This window comes from Ostrea edulis, chromosome 3, assembly GCF_947568905.1.
Source record: "Ostrea edulis chromosome 3, xbOstEdul1.1, whole genome shotgun sequence".
NCBI classification, from domain to species: domain Eukaryota; kingdom Metazoa; phylum Mollusca; class Bivalvia; order Ostreida; family Ostreidae; genus Ostrea; species Ostrea edulis.
In genome coordinates this window covers 86,585,804-86,604,508 of record NC_079166.1, presented here as the reverse complement: position 1 = coordinate 86,604,508, position 18,705 = coordinate 86,585,804, and the positions used below count along the sequence as shown (strand labels likewise).

Below are 18,705 nucleotides of genomic sequence, written 5' to 3'. Positions count from 1 at the left end.
GTTGAGACGACGACAGGGCGAAGTAGACGATATTGAGTTCGGCACCATCCTTAAACTTAAAACCTGGTAATCTATGTAATGTTTATAGTTTAATAAATATCAGCACAAATGGCGCTGCGAGCAACGGTTTAAATGTGTAAGCGATAAATATTTTTTTATAAGTATAGTAATATTTGGTGTAACGCATGCTGCCACCACGTGTTCGTGAATTTGGATTACGATGTAATTCGGTAAAGATTTTATAGAAAATACATTTCAAGAAATTTTATTAAATTTGTCGAACTTTAAGAGTAGGATTGTATATGTGTATTTTAAAAACAATCTCACTTTAGATGATAATTGTGCAATTTTGTGTTGATTTGATTCTGGAGGAAGGCCGAGGAAATGTGATATAATACCCCACCGTTTAAGCTGTCAATACGGGTATTCACATATGATAAACCGATTATACATAGTAAGGAATGTGCGTTGTAATATCATCGGTGTTCAGTAGTCTTGTAATTTTTTTTTTCAAAATTGAGCAACGGTATTTCAAAATGGCCTATGGTAAAACAGGGATTGGTCATGAGAAACGGTATGATGACATGGGAAAAGTTCCCATTAATTTCTGTAGTTTTGGGGAGCTGTTGACAATCCCTCCTTTGGGTGAAACAGCCGCTGACCGGATATGGGACTTGAGAAAGGGGTGATATTACGTCCGAAATTTTAGCTACTTTGCCGCATATCAAGATGCACAAGATTCAAGAGTACATTGATTATTGCACATTGAGTGAGTACATGTTCTTTGAGAAATTGGAGGGAGACTTTGAGGATAAGTATATGTTGGATGAGGAAAGTGAAGCAGAGAACACAGTGGTTGAGAATCCGCATAAGTTAATGACTCCCAGTATATTTGAGTTGCAGTCGATAAGTTATCGGAGGTTAGCTTGTAGTTTCATTCCTCCACCTGCGGGAAATTATTTAATAAATGGATTAAAGGTAGGGAGCATGGAACATTCTACCAGTAAAGGTGAATCATTTAAAAGAACAGGTACAATTCCCATGAAGATAGATCAAAGCAATTCAGAGCTAGATTGGCATAGCACACCACAGACAGCACCAATCTTTGAGCCACCTGCAGTAAGCCGACACAGGAAAGCGTAAAGTTTACTATGCAACCACAATTGAATACACAGGCGGCAGATATGGTCCCGTCTGCACCGGGACCTCTGCCGAGTTGTGAAACATACATCGGTAAACCTGAGCGAGGTTTGTACATCCCATCAGCGAGGACACAAAGAAATGAAATTCGGTCATAGCAAGTTTTACAGAGACCCAGACCTGCGAGGTTTGACGCCCATGGTGGGATATCTAGCAAGATAAGTCGCCCTGTTTTGCACACAGCATTGCCAGAACTGGAGCAGGCTGGACAGGGACAATACACTCCAAGTCGGTTCATCCAAAGTAACAGAGTAGCGAATGCGGTGCCCCTGAAGTCTCTTACATGTGATGGCTCAGACAAATGTGATGATTTGGTATCATTCCTGGGGAAATTTGAGATGTATGCTGAGATACATAGTTTGCTTGAGCAGGAAAAACGCGCACATTTATGTTGGACAATGGCAGGTACTGCAGCACGTTTCTGTCTAGGTCGAGTAAGGCGAAAGAAGAATATCAGTTACGATGAACTAGTTGAATGTATGGAGATATTTTACCTCCGAAAGCTTACGGAAACTGTTAGAATGTAGTACAACCTAGGGAAGACCAGAAAGTTGGATATGATTGCTACAATTGTGGAGAGTTTGGACACTTGGCGGTATTTTGTAAACAGCCAAAGAAAAGTAAGTCCAGTACCCAACATAATCAGACTTTAAACGGGAAGGGGTCGGCCAACGAGGCGTAATACCGACCCAGACTTCTGAAAATCGCCAAAACACATCAGTTCATAGTGACCACATTAAAACTGAACAAACAGCTGTTGTTGGCGAAGCCAAGTCAGACACATATACAGACAAAATGGTAGTGGAGTTGGCAGGGATACTGAGATTGGACATGGAAGAGTTGTCATCACAGCTGACACAAATTCTGATGTAGAGAGTGATGAGGCAAAGGAGGAAGGGACATCAAGCAAAAAAAAAAAATGGGGAAAGTCAGCAGCAAGTGACCCAGGCCAAAGATGTTCATGTGGTTCAGCCAACTAATACAGTAGTAGGGCTGCCGTTCGCCACGGTCCTCCCACTGAAAATACTGTTGTGAGTAAATAGGCTGATTCACTTAGTATATTGGCAACGGATGGTTCTGAGAGGATATTTACAACAATGCAAATGGGAAATTCCTCTATTTTGCGATTGAGTTTGAAATTAGGAGATATATTGGTGGAAGCGGCAGTGGACACCGCCGCAGAAGTTACCATTATATCAGACAGGGTGTATGCCACCCTTGAGCCAAAACCACAAGTGTTGAGAGAAACCATGATGCATGCAGCTGGTCGTGGGATGATGATGAACTCTTTTGTAGTGGGTCCAGTAAATTTGAGGATTGGGTCTAAGTCGTATGCGACAAAGGTATACGTAGCCCCAATCAAGGATGACATGTTGTTAGGGTTGAACTTTATGGTAACTTATGAAGTGCTAATGGACCTAAATAACCAGACTTTCAACATTGGAGGTGAAAAGTTGGTATATCCACAGGCCCTAAGAAAAAATCCCTGTAATATCTAAGGTGATGCTGAAAAAACGTACAATAGTTCCACCCCATTATGTGGTACATGTTCCAGCGCAGCTGGAGAGAAAGATGGAACACTATGTGATAGAGCCATGTAATGAGAACTTGCCAATTTTGATACCAAGATGTATATACAAGAATCAAGAACAACCAGTTGTGTGTTTGGTGAATGTATCAGATAGTTATTTCACCATAAAAGGTAATACAGTCTTAGCGATAGCAGAAGATGCTCAAGATACAGAACGGTATGTAAGAGCGTCATGTGTTACTGAGGCTAGTGGCGACAAGGAAAGTCCTGTACCAGAATAACTCCTCAATCTGATCAACAGCCTCGGTACAAATTTATCTGTAGAAGAGAAGCAAAAGCTAGATCTTTATTGTTGGAGTTCAGTGATATATTCTCCAGAAATGAATTTGACATAGGTATGTTTAAAGAAGTTGAACATAGTATTGATACAGGTAAAGCCCAGCCAAAACAGCGGATGCGGAGAACACCATTACAAATCGTGGAGGAGGAAAAACAACAATTGTCAAGGATGTTAGCTGCTGGTGTTATTGAACCCAGTGTCTCAGAAAGGGCTTCAGCACCAGTGCTAATAAAAAAATCCAGATAGTAAGGTGAGATATGCAATAGACTACCGTAAACTGAATGCAGTGACAAGGAAGGATGTGTATCCTTTGCCACTGATTGAGGAATGCTTGGATAGATTGGTGGGGAATGAATGGTTCTCTAAATTAGATGCTAGCAGTGCCTATTGGCAAGTCCGAGTAAAAGAAGATGATCAGTCGAAAAATGCTTTCATTACAAAATACGGTTTATTCCAGTTCACACGCATGAGTTTTGGGTTGCGCAATGCCCCATCGACGTATGCACGTGCTATGGACTTGGTATTGCGTGGACTGAATTGGCAAATTGTGCTTTGTTTTTTGGACGACATACTAGTAATGGGGATCAATTTTGAGGACCATATAAATAATTTGTGGGCTGTATTTGGACGTTTCCGTCAGTATGGAATTAAACTCAAACCCCGAAAATGTGATTTATGCAAACAGGAAGTGAGTTTTCTCGGACGAACAGTGAACACACGTGTTATGGCGATAGGAGAAGAGTATGTGGAGGCCATTAAAAACTGGAAGGTACCAACAAATACCAAAGAGGTGAAACAATTCCTGGGATTTGTGAACTATCATCGGAACTTTATTAAGGGATATTCATCAATAGCAAAACCACTGACTATCATCACAGGCAAGAAACCTTTTATGTGGGGTCGTGAACAACAAGAAGCATACGAGACCCATAATCATGCACTTCAAACAACTCCAGTTTTAACATTGCCAAATTCAACGGACAAGTTTATTTTAGACACAGACGCCTCAGACACCGCAATTGGTGCAGAGCTCTTGCAGATACAAGACGGTCAGGAGAGAGTTGTGGCCTATGGCAGCTTTACACTCTCTGCAGCACAAAGGATATATTGTACCACTAGGAAGGAGTTGCTGGCAGTAGTGCGTTTCACACAACATTTCCGTCACTATCACCTCGGATGATAATTTCTTGTGCGCAGAGACCATAGTAGCTTACAGTGGATGATGAATTTTAAGGAGCCACAAGGTCAACTAGCCAGATGGCTGGAGATCCTCAGCCAATACCATATGCAGATTCAACATTGTCCAGGAAGAAAACATATAAATGCAGATATTTTATCAAGACTGCAAATCAAAGAACGTTGCAAGGAAATGTCCATTTTTATACCTCCCAAATCACTTCCATGTGGTGGATGCAAACATTGTGTGAAAGTTCATGAGAAATGGCAAGATTTCATAAAGGTTGACAATGTGATACCACTAGCAACAGTACAGACAACCGGAATGAAGAGAAAAGGAGACAATCTGAACGCTAGTGAAGTACACGACATGGTACTTCATGGGAGCAAGATTATGGTCAAGATCATCACGACAGAAGAAGTGGCCCAAGTAAACACTGTTGAGATAGGAAACGGTTATGGCATTCAGTACAAAACAGAACAGTTGTCGGCTGAACAGAGTAAAGACCCAGATCTGCATCTGATTCTTCACTGACTGAAAAAAAATGAGGAACCAGCTGAGACGGACCTGTTTCTAGCAGATCAGGCAGCCAAGAAATACTTTGTCAACAAAGAACAATTCTTCTTAGATCGTGATGGCGTCCTCAGGAATAAATTTAAAAATAACCTGACCATATTAGTTGTGCCAAAACCTTACACACAGGAAGTGCTCTCACTGAATCACGACTTTCCCACAACAGGACATCAGGGAGGTGATAGGACAAGAGCAAGGCTTAAAGGAGATATAGTATGGGCACAAAATGAATGAGACAATCAAGGCCTATGTTCGATCTTGTAACACCTATAACAAGAACAAAAAAGCAACCAGGAAGGCAAAATGCCCCTTATCTCAGTACCATGCTGCTGTCCCGTTTGAACGGGTACACATTGATTTCATGGGACCACTGTCTGATACAACCAAGGGGAACACTAATATCTTGGTACTAGTAGACCAATTCACTAAGTGGGTGGAAATCATACCACTGCATTCTCAAACAGCGGAGGAAACGGCAAGAGAATTGGTCGACGATGTGTTTGCTCGATGTGGTTGCCCCCTCTCTATTCATAGTGATCAAGGGAGGGATTTTGAAAGATCCTTGTTTAAATCTGTTTGCCACGCTCTTTATATCCACAAAACGAAAACCACACCATACAGACCCTCTGCAAATGGGCAGGTGGAAATGTTATGGATACTGTTTGTTGTTTCGTGAGCAAGTCGCAGACTGATTGGGCCATGTATCTCCCTCAACTAGTCAATGCAATAAGATCGTCAGTCAACAGAATGACAGGACCAACTCCAAATATGATGATGCTTGGGCGGGAGATTAACATGCCAGCGGACTTAGTATTTCGACCTCCAGTACAAGAGACTAGCATGGATGAAGTGGAGTATGTCAGCAAGTTAAAGGAAGTCATTACGCATGCTCATGTGGTTGCGAGACAGAAGTTGAAGTCCTCACAGTCTTATATGAAAAGAGAGTATGGTGTCCGCATACGCAAGATGGCGTATAAGCCAGGAAATTTAGTTTACACATTGGATATGGCTCATTTAAAAGGTAGAAGCAAGGAATCAAAATATCCTTGGAAGGGGCCAGGAGTTGTACTAGAAAAGATAACCTCGTATGTTTATAAAGTGCAACTAGAGAAGATGATCACCATCATCAATCATGACAGAATGAAGAAATGTTGCGATAGGGAAACACCTAACTGGGTTAAAAAGAAACAGAAAGAAATAATAGATGGTATAACAGGTACTCTAGAGACAGGTGAACTTGACGTGTTCTGTTTTTTTTGTAGAAAATGGGATAACGGCTCTTTCATGGTACAATGTGATGGCTGTGATGAATGGTATCATGGTGATCGTATTGGTGTGTGTGCAGAGCAGGCGGATAAGTGGACAGAATACTTTTGTCCAATTGTCAGAAAAGTCAACTCTAGGGTGTAGGAAAAAATGTAAATAAATAATGTATATATATATTTGATTTATTATTTCTTTTCTTTTACAGGTCAATGATTTGCGATTGTTTATTGATTGACAACCGTATGTACGGTGTAGTCATTATTAGTCATATAAATTGAAATATGTCGAGTGATTCTGGGTCATTAGATGAAGACAACACACAAGTCCATTATGGGGAATTTGGTGAGCAGGTATTTAATCGAGAGGAGGAAAATTCACATCAGATAAACCTCGAGGAACTGTTGGCAGAGACAGAAGAAATCACGTCAGAATCTGACTGGTCAGCGCAATAATTCCCAAGGAAAACAAAGCAGTAACGGTGCAAGATGGTAAGGACATAAGGATGAAGGACAAGGGAAAAAATCGCGCAAATCTAGTTGTCCTGTGCAGGAGTGCGATTTTATTGGGCGAAAACTTAAATACCATGTCCAGGCGGAACATTTGCCACGTATCTTGTGGGATTACCCCCAGCCACCTATACAAGACGCCAAAGTGAATGAGTTGAGAGGGAAGGTATCAACTCCTGCTGTTTTTAACAAGATGTTTGACTCATTCAGATATAGTGGAAGATTTAGTACAATGGGCTGAAGAATTTGCGTACCTTCAGGTCCCCTCCCAGTCACAGATTATGGACAGATCTCAGGAGCATATGAGGAACTTGTCAAGGTGGATGAGGTGACCTGAGCCGGGTACCTTTCACTTGACACCAATAAATTCCCCCAGCGTATTGATTCACTGGAGGTACCATATCCTGTTCTATCAACATCTGACAGCAACACAAAGACTACAATATATACACTTTGCTCACCAGTTCATGTCTGTTTTTGAGAATGTCCAGGAAGCACATTATGAATATGCACAGTCGCATTTTAGGAACGCCAGAATCTTATCCAAGAGAGGGCATGATAGTTTTGCTGATGATGTACTACCAAACAAATTACCCCACCCATCTAAGTAAAGTGCTCGGAAAGTAGTGACTGGAATAAATATTTTGTGTTAAAATCAAACATATACACTTTAATTTTGTTTTACCTGTTATGTTAGTACAGGGAGGAAACCTTGCTAAAATGTAGTTATTTTTTTATACAGTTCGTTGTATATATATCCCCGGTTATGCAGGGATAAGTTTGGATTGTTTTACGCTTATATTTCTCAAGATTCTGACTAAGGATGAGGGTGTGCGGAGATGCAGGGGCATCCCGAATTTTTAAAAGGGGGATAATGTAGTAGGTTTAGATATCTGACCGACAGGACTGACTTGCGACCTGACTATTACTATAAATAGAAGACATATGTGTAATTGCCGTCAGGGAACCAGTTGAGAAGGGAGCGTTCAGACGACGACAGGGCGAAGTAGACGATATTGAGTTCGGCACCATCCTTAAACTTAGAACCTGGTAATCTATGTAATGTTTATAGTTTAATAAATATTACCACAATACCTTCAACTTTAGACCTTTACTCGGCGCTTATGACCATTTAGCAGTGAGGGTTCTTTAACGTGCCACACCTACTGTGACACGGGTCATCCGTTTTTGAGGTCATCTCCGAGGACCCTTGACATCCACACCGGATACCGAGCGTTTGGCGATGGAACTGGCACTACCTGTTTTAACGACTTATAGGTCTGTCACGGCTGGAATTCGAATCCCGGCCTTCCGCACGCGGGACGAACGCTCTAACCTCTAGGCCAACGCGGCGGTGCTTCAATGTCGACAGTAGAAAAATAATTTGCATAAATGTTAATAGACTGAATTCGATGTTTTAAAACTTCAGTCCCATATAATCATCAACTTGACATATAACATAGATGCAGTAATATTCTTCAAAGAAACTATTGCCCCACCACTTAAAATTGACCCCATAGATAATTTTATCCACATAGTATATATGATAAATTAAATATACTATTGTACTGTATCCCCACCTCTTTGATCATCATTTAAAAAAATAACTACATGCACATGTATTTATCTAATATGTGTGTTATTTCATAACAAGTAGTTGGTTTTTTTTTTGGTTTTTTGTTTTTGTTTGGGGGGGGGGGTCGGGAAGTGTGGGGCATTTGGGTGAATGTGGGAGGGTAATTTCAATTTATTTATTTATTGATTCACCAAGAAGTAAAAAATATCCCAGAGAATTGTGACAGAATTACATTCGTTTTCGTATCATTTCTTTAAGGTTCACTTGAACTTAGACAACGATTTGAAATTCTCAACTCCACCTGTCGACATCGTGGGTTTTTTTTACACCTAATTAAGTGATCATAAGACTAGTGTTCAACCTGTTTTTAATCTACTAAGACTTTCAGTTAATTTAAACGCATGAATAAACTTCGAATACCAATATTCATTTTTTTTTTCATATTAAAGATAAATAAATGGAATAGATAAAATAAATAAATATTTTTGTACAGCACAAAATATGTGTGTACATGATTGATGACTCCATTTAGCTTGAATTAATTTAATTATCAAAAGTTGTGTAGTTTTTAAAGTTGTATTTGTTTTTTGAAAATTAACAAATAATGATATTATTTGAATGGTTTAATAAGGTGAATGTAATGGGTATAAAAATAAACAAGTGATTTTAGCGTAAGGGGGGGGGGGATACAAACATAACGGCATAGTATCAATTGGTACACTGCGGTGGTTAATTTAGGGATAAAGGGACTCAGTTTACCCCCCCCCCCCCTTTACCCCATAACCCCCCTTTCCTACCACGGTGACTTCACTCATGTATCCTGTTGATGAATTTGTTAAATCTTTAAATTTTAGAAAGAGATGAATTGAATTACATGATAGATATAACTTGTCTTAATTTTGTAGTAAACCAAACAATATCTTACAATGAAAACATGGTCAGACGGTACAGCTGGGGCTCATAGAGATCTGCCTGATTCTTTAGATCATTTTCAACTTCTTTTTTACTCTATTCCAGTGAAATAATTATTAAAATGTATCCAATCTTCCCGTTTCTTGTGTTATGAGCCCATGTTTACATAAAAAAGCAAGCAAGCAGCTATATTTAACCACTGGTTAAATGACTCAGCCCACCTCTGCAGTTTGATTAACGTTGATCAATATTTAACCATTGGTTAGGTAATTTAACCACTGGTTAACTTTTGAGCCTTACGAACAAAGACAATGTTGTCACTAGCTTTGTCAGCTAGAACCAAACCATATTCCCATGCAACCTATCTAGCTCTTTTATCACTCCTGGTTTACTAAACACAGAAGGATATATGGAACTTACTTTTATTTTAATATGTCTAATGTGGGATTTTAATACCCCTCGTATACTTTTGACGCATTCTGACAATGTACCAAGTTCTTCATTTTCATATTTAGCCTATCGTCTGGCATAATCTTCGACATAATTCATAATAGAAATGAAGTTTTGTCGCCAATTGAAAAAAGAGGTTCTCTGTCTTTAGGACCTTTTAGAATAAATGATTTGAGATCCTCATTTTTATCTATATAAACATCACCAGTAATGACATGTCCAGATTGACTATAGTTGAAAGAGGATGAAGAATAAGACCATGTTGGTGGATCACGTATAATATGGTCTATATCTACGCACTGCAAGCAATTTCCAACTCTGTCTGATTTATCTGGTGTGATATTTTTTTGTTGTTAATAATTTGGACTATATCAGATATCTTACTTTACATGAACAGTAACTGTTCTCTACCAAGGGTGTAATTGTCCTGGTCTGACTATATAGTGGGATCATCACCATCACAGGCTTTTATTGGAGAAACAGTACCATGTGGCTGTTTTGATGTGAACTGTCATCAAGTCAAACAGAGAACTATCACTAAGGTTGATTTTGTAAGATGCCGAAGCCTTACTAGGGGGATGAACATGGTCAGTCTTGACTTTATTTCATTTAATCATCGCTCTGGTAACAGAACATATTAGGTATAGGCTGTTGTCTTCAACACAGGAAGAGACTTGAAGTGAGTTTCGCACAAACCATGGTATATATGTAATTCGCTTCGTCGTCTTGATCAAGAGAATTCCAATTAACATTTGATATTTTACATTGTTCCGGATGTGGCCCATTTAAACCCCTAGCATATTTCCCCTTAACGCATCTAATTCGGATATTATATATATATATATATATATATATATATATATATATATATATATATATATATGGAGAGAGAGAGAGAGAGAGATAGAGAGAGAGAGAGAGAGAGAGAGAGAGAGAGAGAGAGAGAGAGAGAGAGAGAGAGAGAGAGCAAAACCAAATAATAAATACTGAGCTTACGGTTGTAGATTTCATTGTTGATGTAGGGTGTTTCAGGACATCCGGTCACAAACTTCGTGCAGTTCTTCACACCTAAGTGTCCACTAGGATAGGCGTACACACATAAACCTGCAAATGTATGCATGCTTTTAGATTTTATCTTTTTCATTTCCCTCTGATTTTCAGCATTTTACGCTACATTGAACAAATTTTAAATAAATGTTTATTCGGTATATACATACATACATAAATACCAAGGATAACCCATGAAATCTCGAAAGCTTATTTCCAATGTGCCCCTTGATGCACGGATGCTTTTGCTAAGAGGTCATTTATTTGGGAGGAAACCGGAATACCCGGAGGAAACCCACGTGCCCGAGCCAGCGATAACCATACCCTCTCACATACAACCACTGCCGATCGCGGGGATCGAACTGAGGTCGCAGCGGTGAGAAGCGAGAGCGCTACTTCTGCGTTACTCGGACACCCTTATGAAAGGAAATCACCTTTTCTTTGCAGAATATATCCCAAAGTTTGAACTTTGGATGAATCGAGTGACGCTTTGGTTGTGGCGAAAGAACGATCATTCCCTAAACTCATCATCTTAACTTTGATTCAGTATCCAGACTTTCATCGAAAGTAAATATATCGTGACCAAATATACATGTTTACTTTTCTCAGTGGCCAATTACCATGCATTGTATATCATTTAGCGTGAAAAGTAAAATAAAAACATACAAACTTCCGTCAGAATCGTCAAACGAGGAATCCATGGTAACAAATTAACATCAATATTGAATATTGTTGAAAGACATATAAATCTCGAAATTACCTTCTTCAAATCTCCCGATGGATCCCTCCAAGCAGAACTCGACCAAGTCTGTCTTATATTCATTAGGGGCACATTGGTAAAGGTTCCTGCCGATGGTGTCTTTTGGACAGTTCAATGTGATTCCAGCCTTCTGCCACGAGTCGCCGTCCCCAGGACAGGACGCCACGGGATACATTTCCACTGACATGTTCCCTGTATGGTATAACGCATAATGAATAGACATAATCACATTTTAGAACTGTACTCCTGTTAACATCAATTTTTATCCAGCTAAAAATCGGTGATACAACGGCTTTTTTCAATCAATACTGATTTCAGTCTTGCAATTCTTCAATTCAACAAATTGAAGCATCATTAAATGCATAAGCTCGTATACCACTTAATTATACACTAACTGGAAGTTATGTCTAAAATCTGTGCACCACTACATTTGTTATCGAAATGAACAACTGAATACAATAAGTAGTGGTCAATCACATAATTCACACAAAAAATGCAAAATTAAGAGTAAGACAAACAAGGATTATTGCGCACGCCAAGGGTGGAATTAAGTACCTATCTATAAGAAGTACACAACTCCTGACCTTATCTCTTCATAAGGTAAACAGACTATTACTTAGTCTGAGTTTTCCCCCCAATTTTTCGAATGAAGCTTTGAGGGAGTCGGCGCAAGGACTTTGTCATTGAAAAATTCCAGTAGCATTTGTCCATGAACTTTGTCAAAAAGCAACTGAACAGAGACCAAGATAAACTCGTGAAAATAGTCATATAAAAGATAAGCATTACTAGGGTTACAACATAAGCACCGTGCTCTAGTCTTTAGTTTCAATACACACCTTTATTAACTGACCTTAACGATGTAACAACATATAACTTGTGCTGATAGTTTTATCAACTGGTTAATGAATAAAAAAGAGGAAATCAAAAAAAAATAGTTTAACTTTGAATTATAAATAATGAAATATTATCTTTCGTAACTTTGAATTATACTGCTTTCATTTCACATCAATTACATTATAAGTTATAACGCTGTGCTCCAATATAATATTAAAATTGCTGTATCAAAATAAAGTAATGTGATTTCCACCATGAATTTGCATGATTATTCTTATCAATTTGTTTTTCGAAATGCACCCGTGACAGTAGCCTTAGTTTTCAACGATGTAACGTCTCATAATTTATGTAACCTAAAAATCAATTTGATAATAATATCACTATTTAAAAACCCGCCAATAACAGGACCCGGTTGTATCAACGATTCATAAAATGCAATTTAACATTAACCTTAATAAGTTATCAAATCCTTAATGTGGCATTAGTTAGTAGGTTCATCAAACACTTTTGTATGGAACATTTATTAAACCCACATTGGTTAATATGACATGAAATATCGAACATCTTATGAAACCAACATCCAAAATTAGCACCATTCCCATAATCCAACGTAATGTTTACTTCCTGTGTATTACATCGCGTGCTGTATTTTGTTTATGTCTGTTATTGGTGACTATAACACAGGATTTCGATGAAATATAAAACTTATACTGTGCCAATTTTGATGCACCAAATGTACATGTCGACAGCTAATGTGTCCTCAGTGATGCTCAAGCCGAAACGTTGGAAATTTCCAAATAACAATAAACTTGCAAGAGCTAAAAAGAAAATTAGAGTGCCAAAAAAACTTGAGCCAAATTCGTCCAAGGATAGAACTATGCATGAGGGAGATAATCCTTAATTTTTAAATGAATTTCTAAATTTTATCCCAGCAATTAAATATACATCCGTATTTTCAAGCTAGTAGCGAAGTACTTAGCTACTGGGCTGTAGAGACCCTCGGGACTAACATTCCTCCAGCAGATACCTCGACCCAGGGGTCGTTATGTAAAACATATACGGTGCCAATGACCAAATAAAATAAAATATAGACATCGAAGGGACAACTTTGATAGTAGACCGATTCATGTGTATAAAAAACTTTACCGAATGAGCTCCAGCGATATATCTCGTTGTGTATGTGTTTCAAAAAAATTAAAATCGGATTTTAGTGTTAATTTTACAAGATCCGAGCTTGTACTTCCATTGACTGTCGTAAGTCTTGTAGATCTTTGTTGTTGCATTATCTGATATTTTCACTAGCACAATTCTTTTTTGTTACATGGTTTTAAAATCCTAAACGTGGGTGGGTGATTTTGAATTTTTTTATGCTTTAAATAGCTTATAAAATGTTCCCCATATCAATTCATAACCACTACTATTGAAAAGGAAAAAAATTGTGTGTATGTATGTGGGAGGTAACTCAATATATATGTGTTGAGTCCTTATATGTCCACCTGCACTGTATATCCGCCTGCACAAAATGTCCGCCCAATTTTGGACCAAATTATCACTATATGTCCGCCTGCACTAAACGTTCACCCACTTTTGGACCAAACTGTCACTATATGTCCGCCTGCACCATATGTCTGCCCAATTCTTTTTCAAAGTGTCACAATATATCCGCCTACTTTTTGAACGAACTCTTACAATATGTCCAATTCTAAGAACTTTCTTACTCTATAACGTCGGTGAAAATGACATATTTTGAATTATATCCGTGCAAGAGACATAATCGACATTTACATAGTACGGAACCCTGTTGAAGTTATTGCATAGAGAGAACATTGTTTTATTGCGGTTAAACACAAAAGTTTGCGATTACACGCAACCATTATTGAGTTTAAATGCAATAAAAGAAATTTATCTCTATGTACTGGCCTCAACAGGCGTCCGTAATATAGTACCATGTGTATACATAAATCACGTTTAATCATTTAACTTATGTTAGCGCACTAATGATTGTGTATTGCACGGCTACCGAGAATTTAATTTTGTGATGAGGTATTTCCGTTAGTGTCTTATATCTATATCAAAAGGTCATACCACATTGGAAGGACAATGTTTACTGCCATATAAAGATATGCTAGATAGATTTAAAATGTTCGAAACATATAGTTTTGGGAAGTGGAAACACAAATTTTCCGATGGAGCATGATTGGGTCCCGTGTTAGTTTTTTTTACATTTTCAATGGTTTTTTTCCTTTAATATCTTTTACCCACTGTTTTAGGCATAATATCATTAATCATTTTTAGTTCTGAATAAAGGCGAGTATGAATCTTAATAAATATAGTACATCTCATTTAACGGCTTGGAATACACGACAAACTTGAAAACAGAAAGGAATTATAAGAAATAAATTTCATTTTTATAGATACATGAGAGTATAAACAGCAAAGCTTCACGTCGGCATACATAACTGCAAATCACGATGCATGCAGGCATTAAGCCTCTCAGTTCATACCCAAATGTATTTTCAGAAGTAAATTTCATTTCACAGCATTATTGATAGTTGTGTCCGCTGGGAAACACCGGATGTGAGTTGTACAAGCGTGACAGCACCTGTGTATAACGGATATTTATTATTTGCCAGACTTTGCGTTTTGTAAGCTTGTTGTAGCACACAGACGAGTTGTGTTTAGTTTTACGAGCGAAACGTTGTATTTTCTTAAATTTAGCAACGGTGTGGTGTGTAAATTGTTGTACGCAACTGCGAGTTGTGCATTACATAGAAAATACCACTAATTAAATGCTTTATGTCATACCCACTTGGCTTTATCTAATCGTACTTAACCGTGTTGTTTAGAGTTACGTTAAACGACTCCATGTTGTGTTTAGTTACGTTAGCCGTGACTATAATTATGTTGTTATCAGACAGGCGTGCAAAAATGCATGATCAGTCCAGAAATTATGTACACCACCGTACATTGTATCAAATATTTTACAGCTGCAAATTAATGCTTGTAGGTTTCTACGGTAGTAAATCTAAGTATTCGAGTTGTACCATAGATTTAGTCATTTATGATCAAAGTTTCAAAGATGTTACCACAGTTAATCGATGTAGCAAACACTTACTAATATATTAAAACAATGTACAACAGTTTTTACCACAGTAAATCATTGCAACAGGGTTGTTACCTTAGTAAAGCGATGTATCAAATATTCATTGATGTATGTGCAAGATGTAAAAACAAAAAACAAAAAAAAAAAAAACCAAAAAAACCCCAAAAAACACTTGTTATGAAAGGAATTGTATTTCAAAACACCAGGTCTATTTGTATCAAATTAAAAAAAAAACACTAAACAAAGCAGTAAACCGTTCGTTTACAAGATTTAAGAATTAAATAGTGCAACATGAAAAATAATGAACAGTGATCAATATCATAACTCCTGAAAGGAATACAAAATAGAAAGTTGGACACGTACCCCTGGATATACCAGCGGTGGGATCAGGTGCCTAGGGGGAATAAGCATCACCTGTTGACCGGTCACACTTACTGTGTGTCCTATATCTTGATCAGGTAAGTCATATCAGCCGAATAGCCCCATGCCAGCCCGGAGTTGGAGGTTCAAAAATTGATATGGGGCCACTTGGACTGATGTTAGATATGATATCGATTTTAAAATGCTCTCTCTCTGTCTGTCTGTCTGTCTCCCCCCCTCCCTCTCTCTCTCTCTCTATCTCTCTTTCTCTTTCTCTCTCTCTCTCCTTGTGTGTTTGTGTTCATGTATGTGTATCTGTGCGTATGTATGTTTGTGTGCGTTCGTGGGTATATGAGTGTATGTACGAGTGTGTGTTTGTTTTTGTGGTGGATTATATGTATTTTTATGCCCAAATTCCACACCACCTTCCTATCAAAAATTTATACTATTTAAAACTTAAAATCCAAAATTCTTGAATGAGATGGAAACCTAAAAAAAGGAGCAAAAATGAATGCCTCCTCTTTAGCTAGAACAATAGCGCGATAATGATGACAGATCAAATGTGTGGTTCTTTGACAGATTATGCGTATTGTTGACTTTTGCTTTGTAAGATTTATTTGCGCTCTCCTGTAACACGGGAACCGGTAATTTTACCTTTAATAATGATAATGATAATAATAAGGATCTTTACCATACTGCCTCCTAATACAAAAGTCGAGGAATGAAACGCATTTTATTCTCAAACTGTAAATTCAGAAAAAAACTATTAAATTCTGCGTTTTTCGGTACACACTCTAATGTTCTTTCTGATTCAATAATTCCAATATCTACATGTTGGCCACCGATCTACCATATACTTATTCCTTACCGACACATACACCTCACGTTATTCGATAGGTTTTCTTAACCACTTTCCGGTTCATTCCCTTGTTTATCATCGTCGCAATGAATACCGTAACCTCCGGTATCCCGTTTAGGCAGAAAACTCTCAAGATGGGAAATCAAATGATGTATTTAAATATTGAAGACAACCGATCTCTTTAGATATTGTGATGCAGTTATACCAAACATAAATGTGTTAACACAAATAAGTTTATATAACTTTATTCGATTAATGTGAATGAAGGTATATAATTACCGGAAGTGACGTTGTTTATGACAACATATTGTTATAACTAATGCTTTTTCGTCATACTAGTACTAGTATGGTTAATGTACACCCTCTAATATGAACGTTGTTTTTAATCCTGCAGAGTACTTCATACGGAGAAATATTAAGTGTTCTTGTTTTCCAAGAGCTGTATTTCACACGTATGACTTTATGATTCATGACGCCTTGTTTTTGATATGTGGAGGTTTCATATAACACTACATCAGAAATTAGTGATATTGCTGATGAGATCAGACGGTTCCTGATATATTTTCAGTCCAAATAAAGTTACCATTCAGTTTTAAACAATTTATGCATACTGAAGGATAGGATAGAAGTCCATGCACATATAAGCAGGGGGGAGGGTAGTGATTTTATTGAGTATAGCACACCGCCCCAATTCATCTCGAAACAGACAGGTCACAGACGTCTTTAATAGATTGAAAAGCTGCGATTGTAAGAACGGAAATCTGATGGACGAGAACATCAAAACTAAGGCATTCCCGGTGAACCTGTTTCATTTTTTAAAAAGAAAATGTAGGTTGCAGGGATAATACATTTATTAACTCCGATGAGCTCGAGGTCTACTCGTGCGTGTCGAATGTAAGATATATAATAGATAGTGACTGTTCCTGCGCCAGACATTCAAGACAATTACGCGTCTTTCGAATATAACATCAAAACTAAAATCTAGTGTCGCGGATGGCATTAGTACAAATTTACGTAGATGTAAAGATATGGGATACTCCCCCTACTGCTGGTGACCTCAATACGAGTCCATTATCATCTAAAGTACATACACCGAAAAATAAAATCTTACCTAATATAAATGCCTGCGGAAATAGACCGAGGGTAAATCAATTTCCATTAGAATCGTTTTTTCTGCACACATCTTCATCTCAATATACTGTACTGTGTTTCAAATGTAAAATACTCGCAGTTTAACCGGTGATTGTTGACTCTTAATCCTGATAAGCGTACCCCCTGATCATTTTGAACAGCTCGATAACGTTTATATGATAACAGATGTTTCGCATATAGACGATTATATTGGACGTTTCGTATGAGTTACCTTTCCCTGCAAATCGATCGCGTTCAACAACTCCTGGAATCTCATATCTTCAACTTTTAATTGAAAAGGGACAAATCCTGTTTTTTTATAGAATGGTTTAAGGACTGTCATACTTATACCAGCACACCATACTACTGCGATGCTGGACCTTTTAGGCGAGGGCGCCGATTGCAATTGCTTTGATAACCCTTTACGTCACACAGGTCATCAGTCCTTTTGGGTTGTACTCCAAGTTACACAAAGGGTGTGTACCTAATTTAATCTGGGTAACCAATTAATGACTAATTGTTTGTATATTGTTTGACGTTTAGCCTGAAGATCTTGCACTCATATAAATAGGTCACCATTGTCACTTGATTGCTGCTCGATTTAGACCTATGCTTGGCGCTTACGGTCTTTGAGGAGAGAGCGAGATATATATCTTCTGCCACATCTGTTGTGACATGGTGCCTCGGATTTTGCGGTCTCATCTGAAGGACCGCCCAATTCAGTCGCCTCTAACGACAAGCAAAAGTTACTGAGTATCTATTCTAACATGGATCCTCGCGGGATTCCCCAATTAATGAGTGATTTAATAAACGAAAACACATAAACATGGGGTCAAAATTGGGTCACGTAAGTATACTACAAAAAGTTTTTGTACGTACATGTTCTCGTCATTCGCCAATCTTAGAACGGAACACTAGAACAAAGGGCACATTGGTCTCAATCGCACCCTTTGGACTGAAAAAGGAGTTTCGAAAGTATACTACAGTAAAACAGGTTATCGAACCTTTGTGGCAAACTCGGGAATAGAAATTGTTATTCCCGTTTGACAAAAAATGAGCGATTGCTATACAAATTCCGAG

At 38.0% G+C, this 18,705-nt stretch overlaps 1 protein-coding gene across 2 annotated transcripts in view; it reads right to left on the bottom strand.

The window, feature by feature from the left end:
• LOC125674555 (uncharacterized) overlaps positions 1-17,820 on the bottom strand; it is an 80,687-nt gene extending 62,867 nt beyond the window's left edge. The window contains exons 1-3 of one of the 2 annotated variants that reach the window (XM_056159307.1): positions 17,606-17,820; positions 11,339-11,530; positions 10,528-10,635 (exon numbers count right to left, since the gene is read on the bottom strand). In XM_056159307.1, the coding sequence (XP_056015282.1) occupies positions 10,528-10,635; positions 11,339-11,525 (295 nt within the window). In that variant the 5' untranslated portion in view covers positions 11,526-11,530; positions 17,606-17,820. The remainder of the gene's footprint in view (positions 1-10,527; positions 10,636-11,338; positions 11,531-17,605) is intronic. The other variant, XM_056159306.1, reaches the window with a different exon arrangement.
• Between the last annotated feature and the right edge of the window lie 885 nt (positions 17,821-18,705).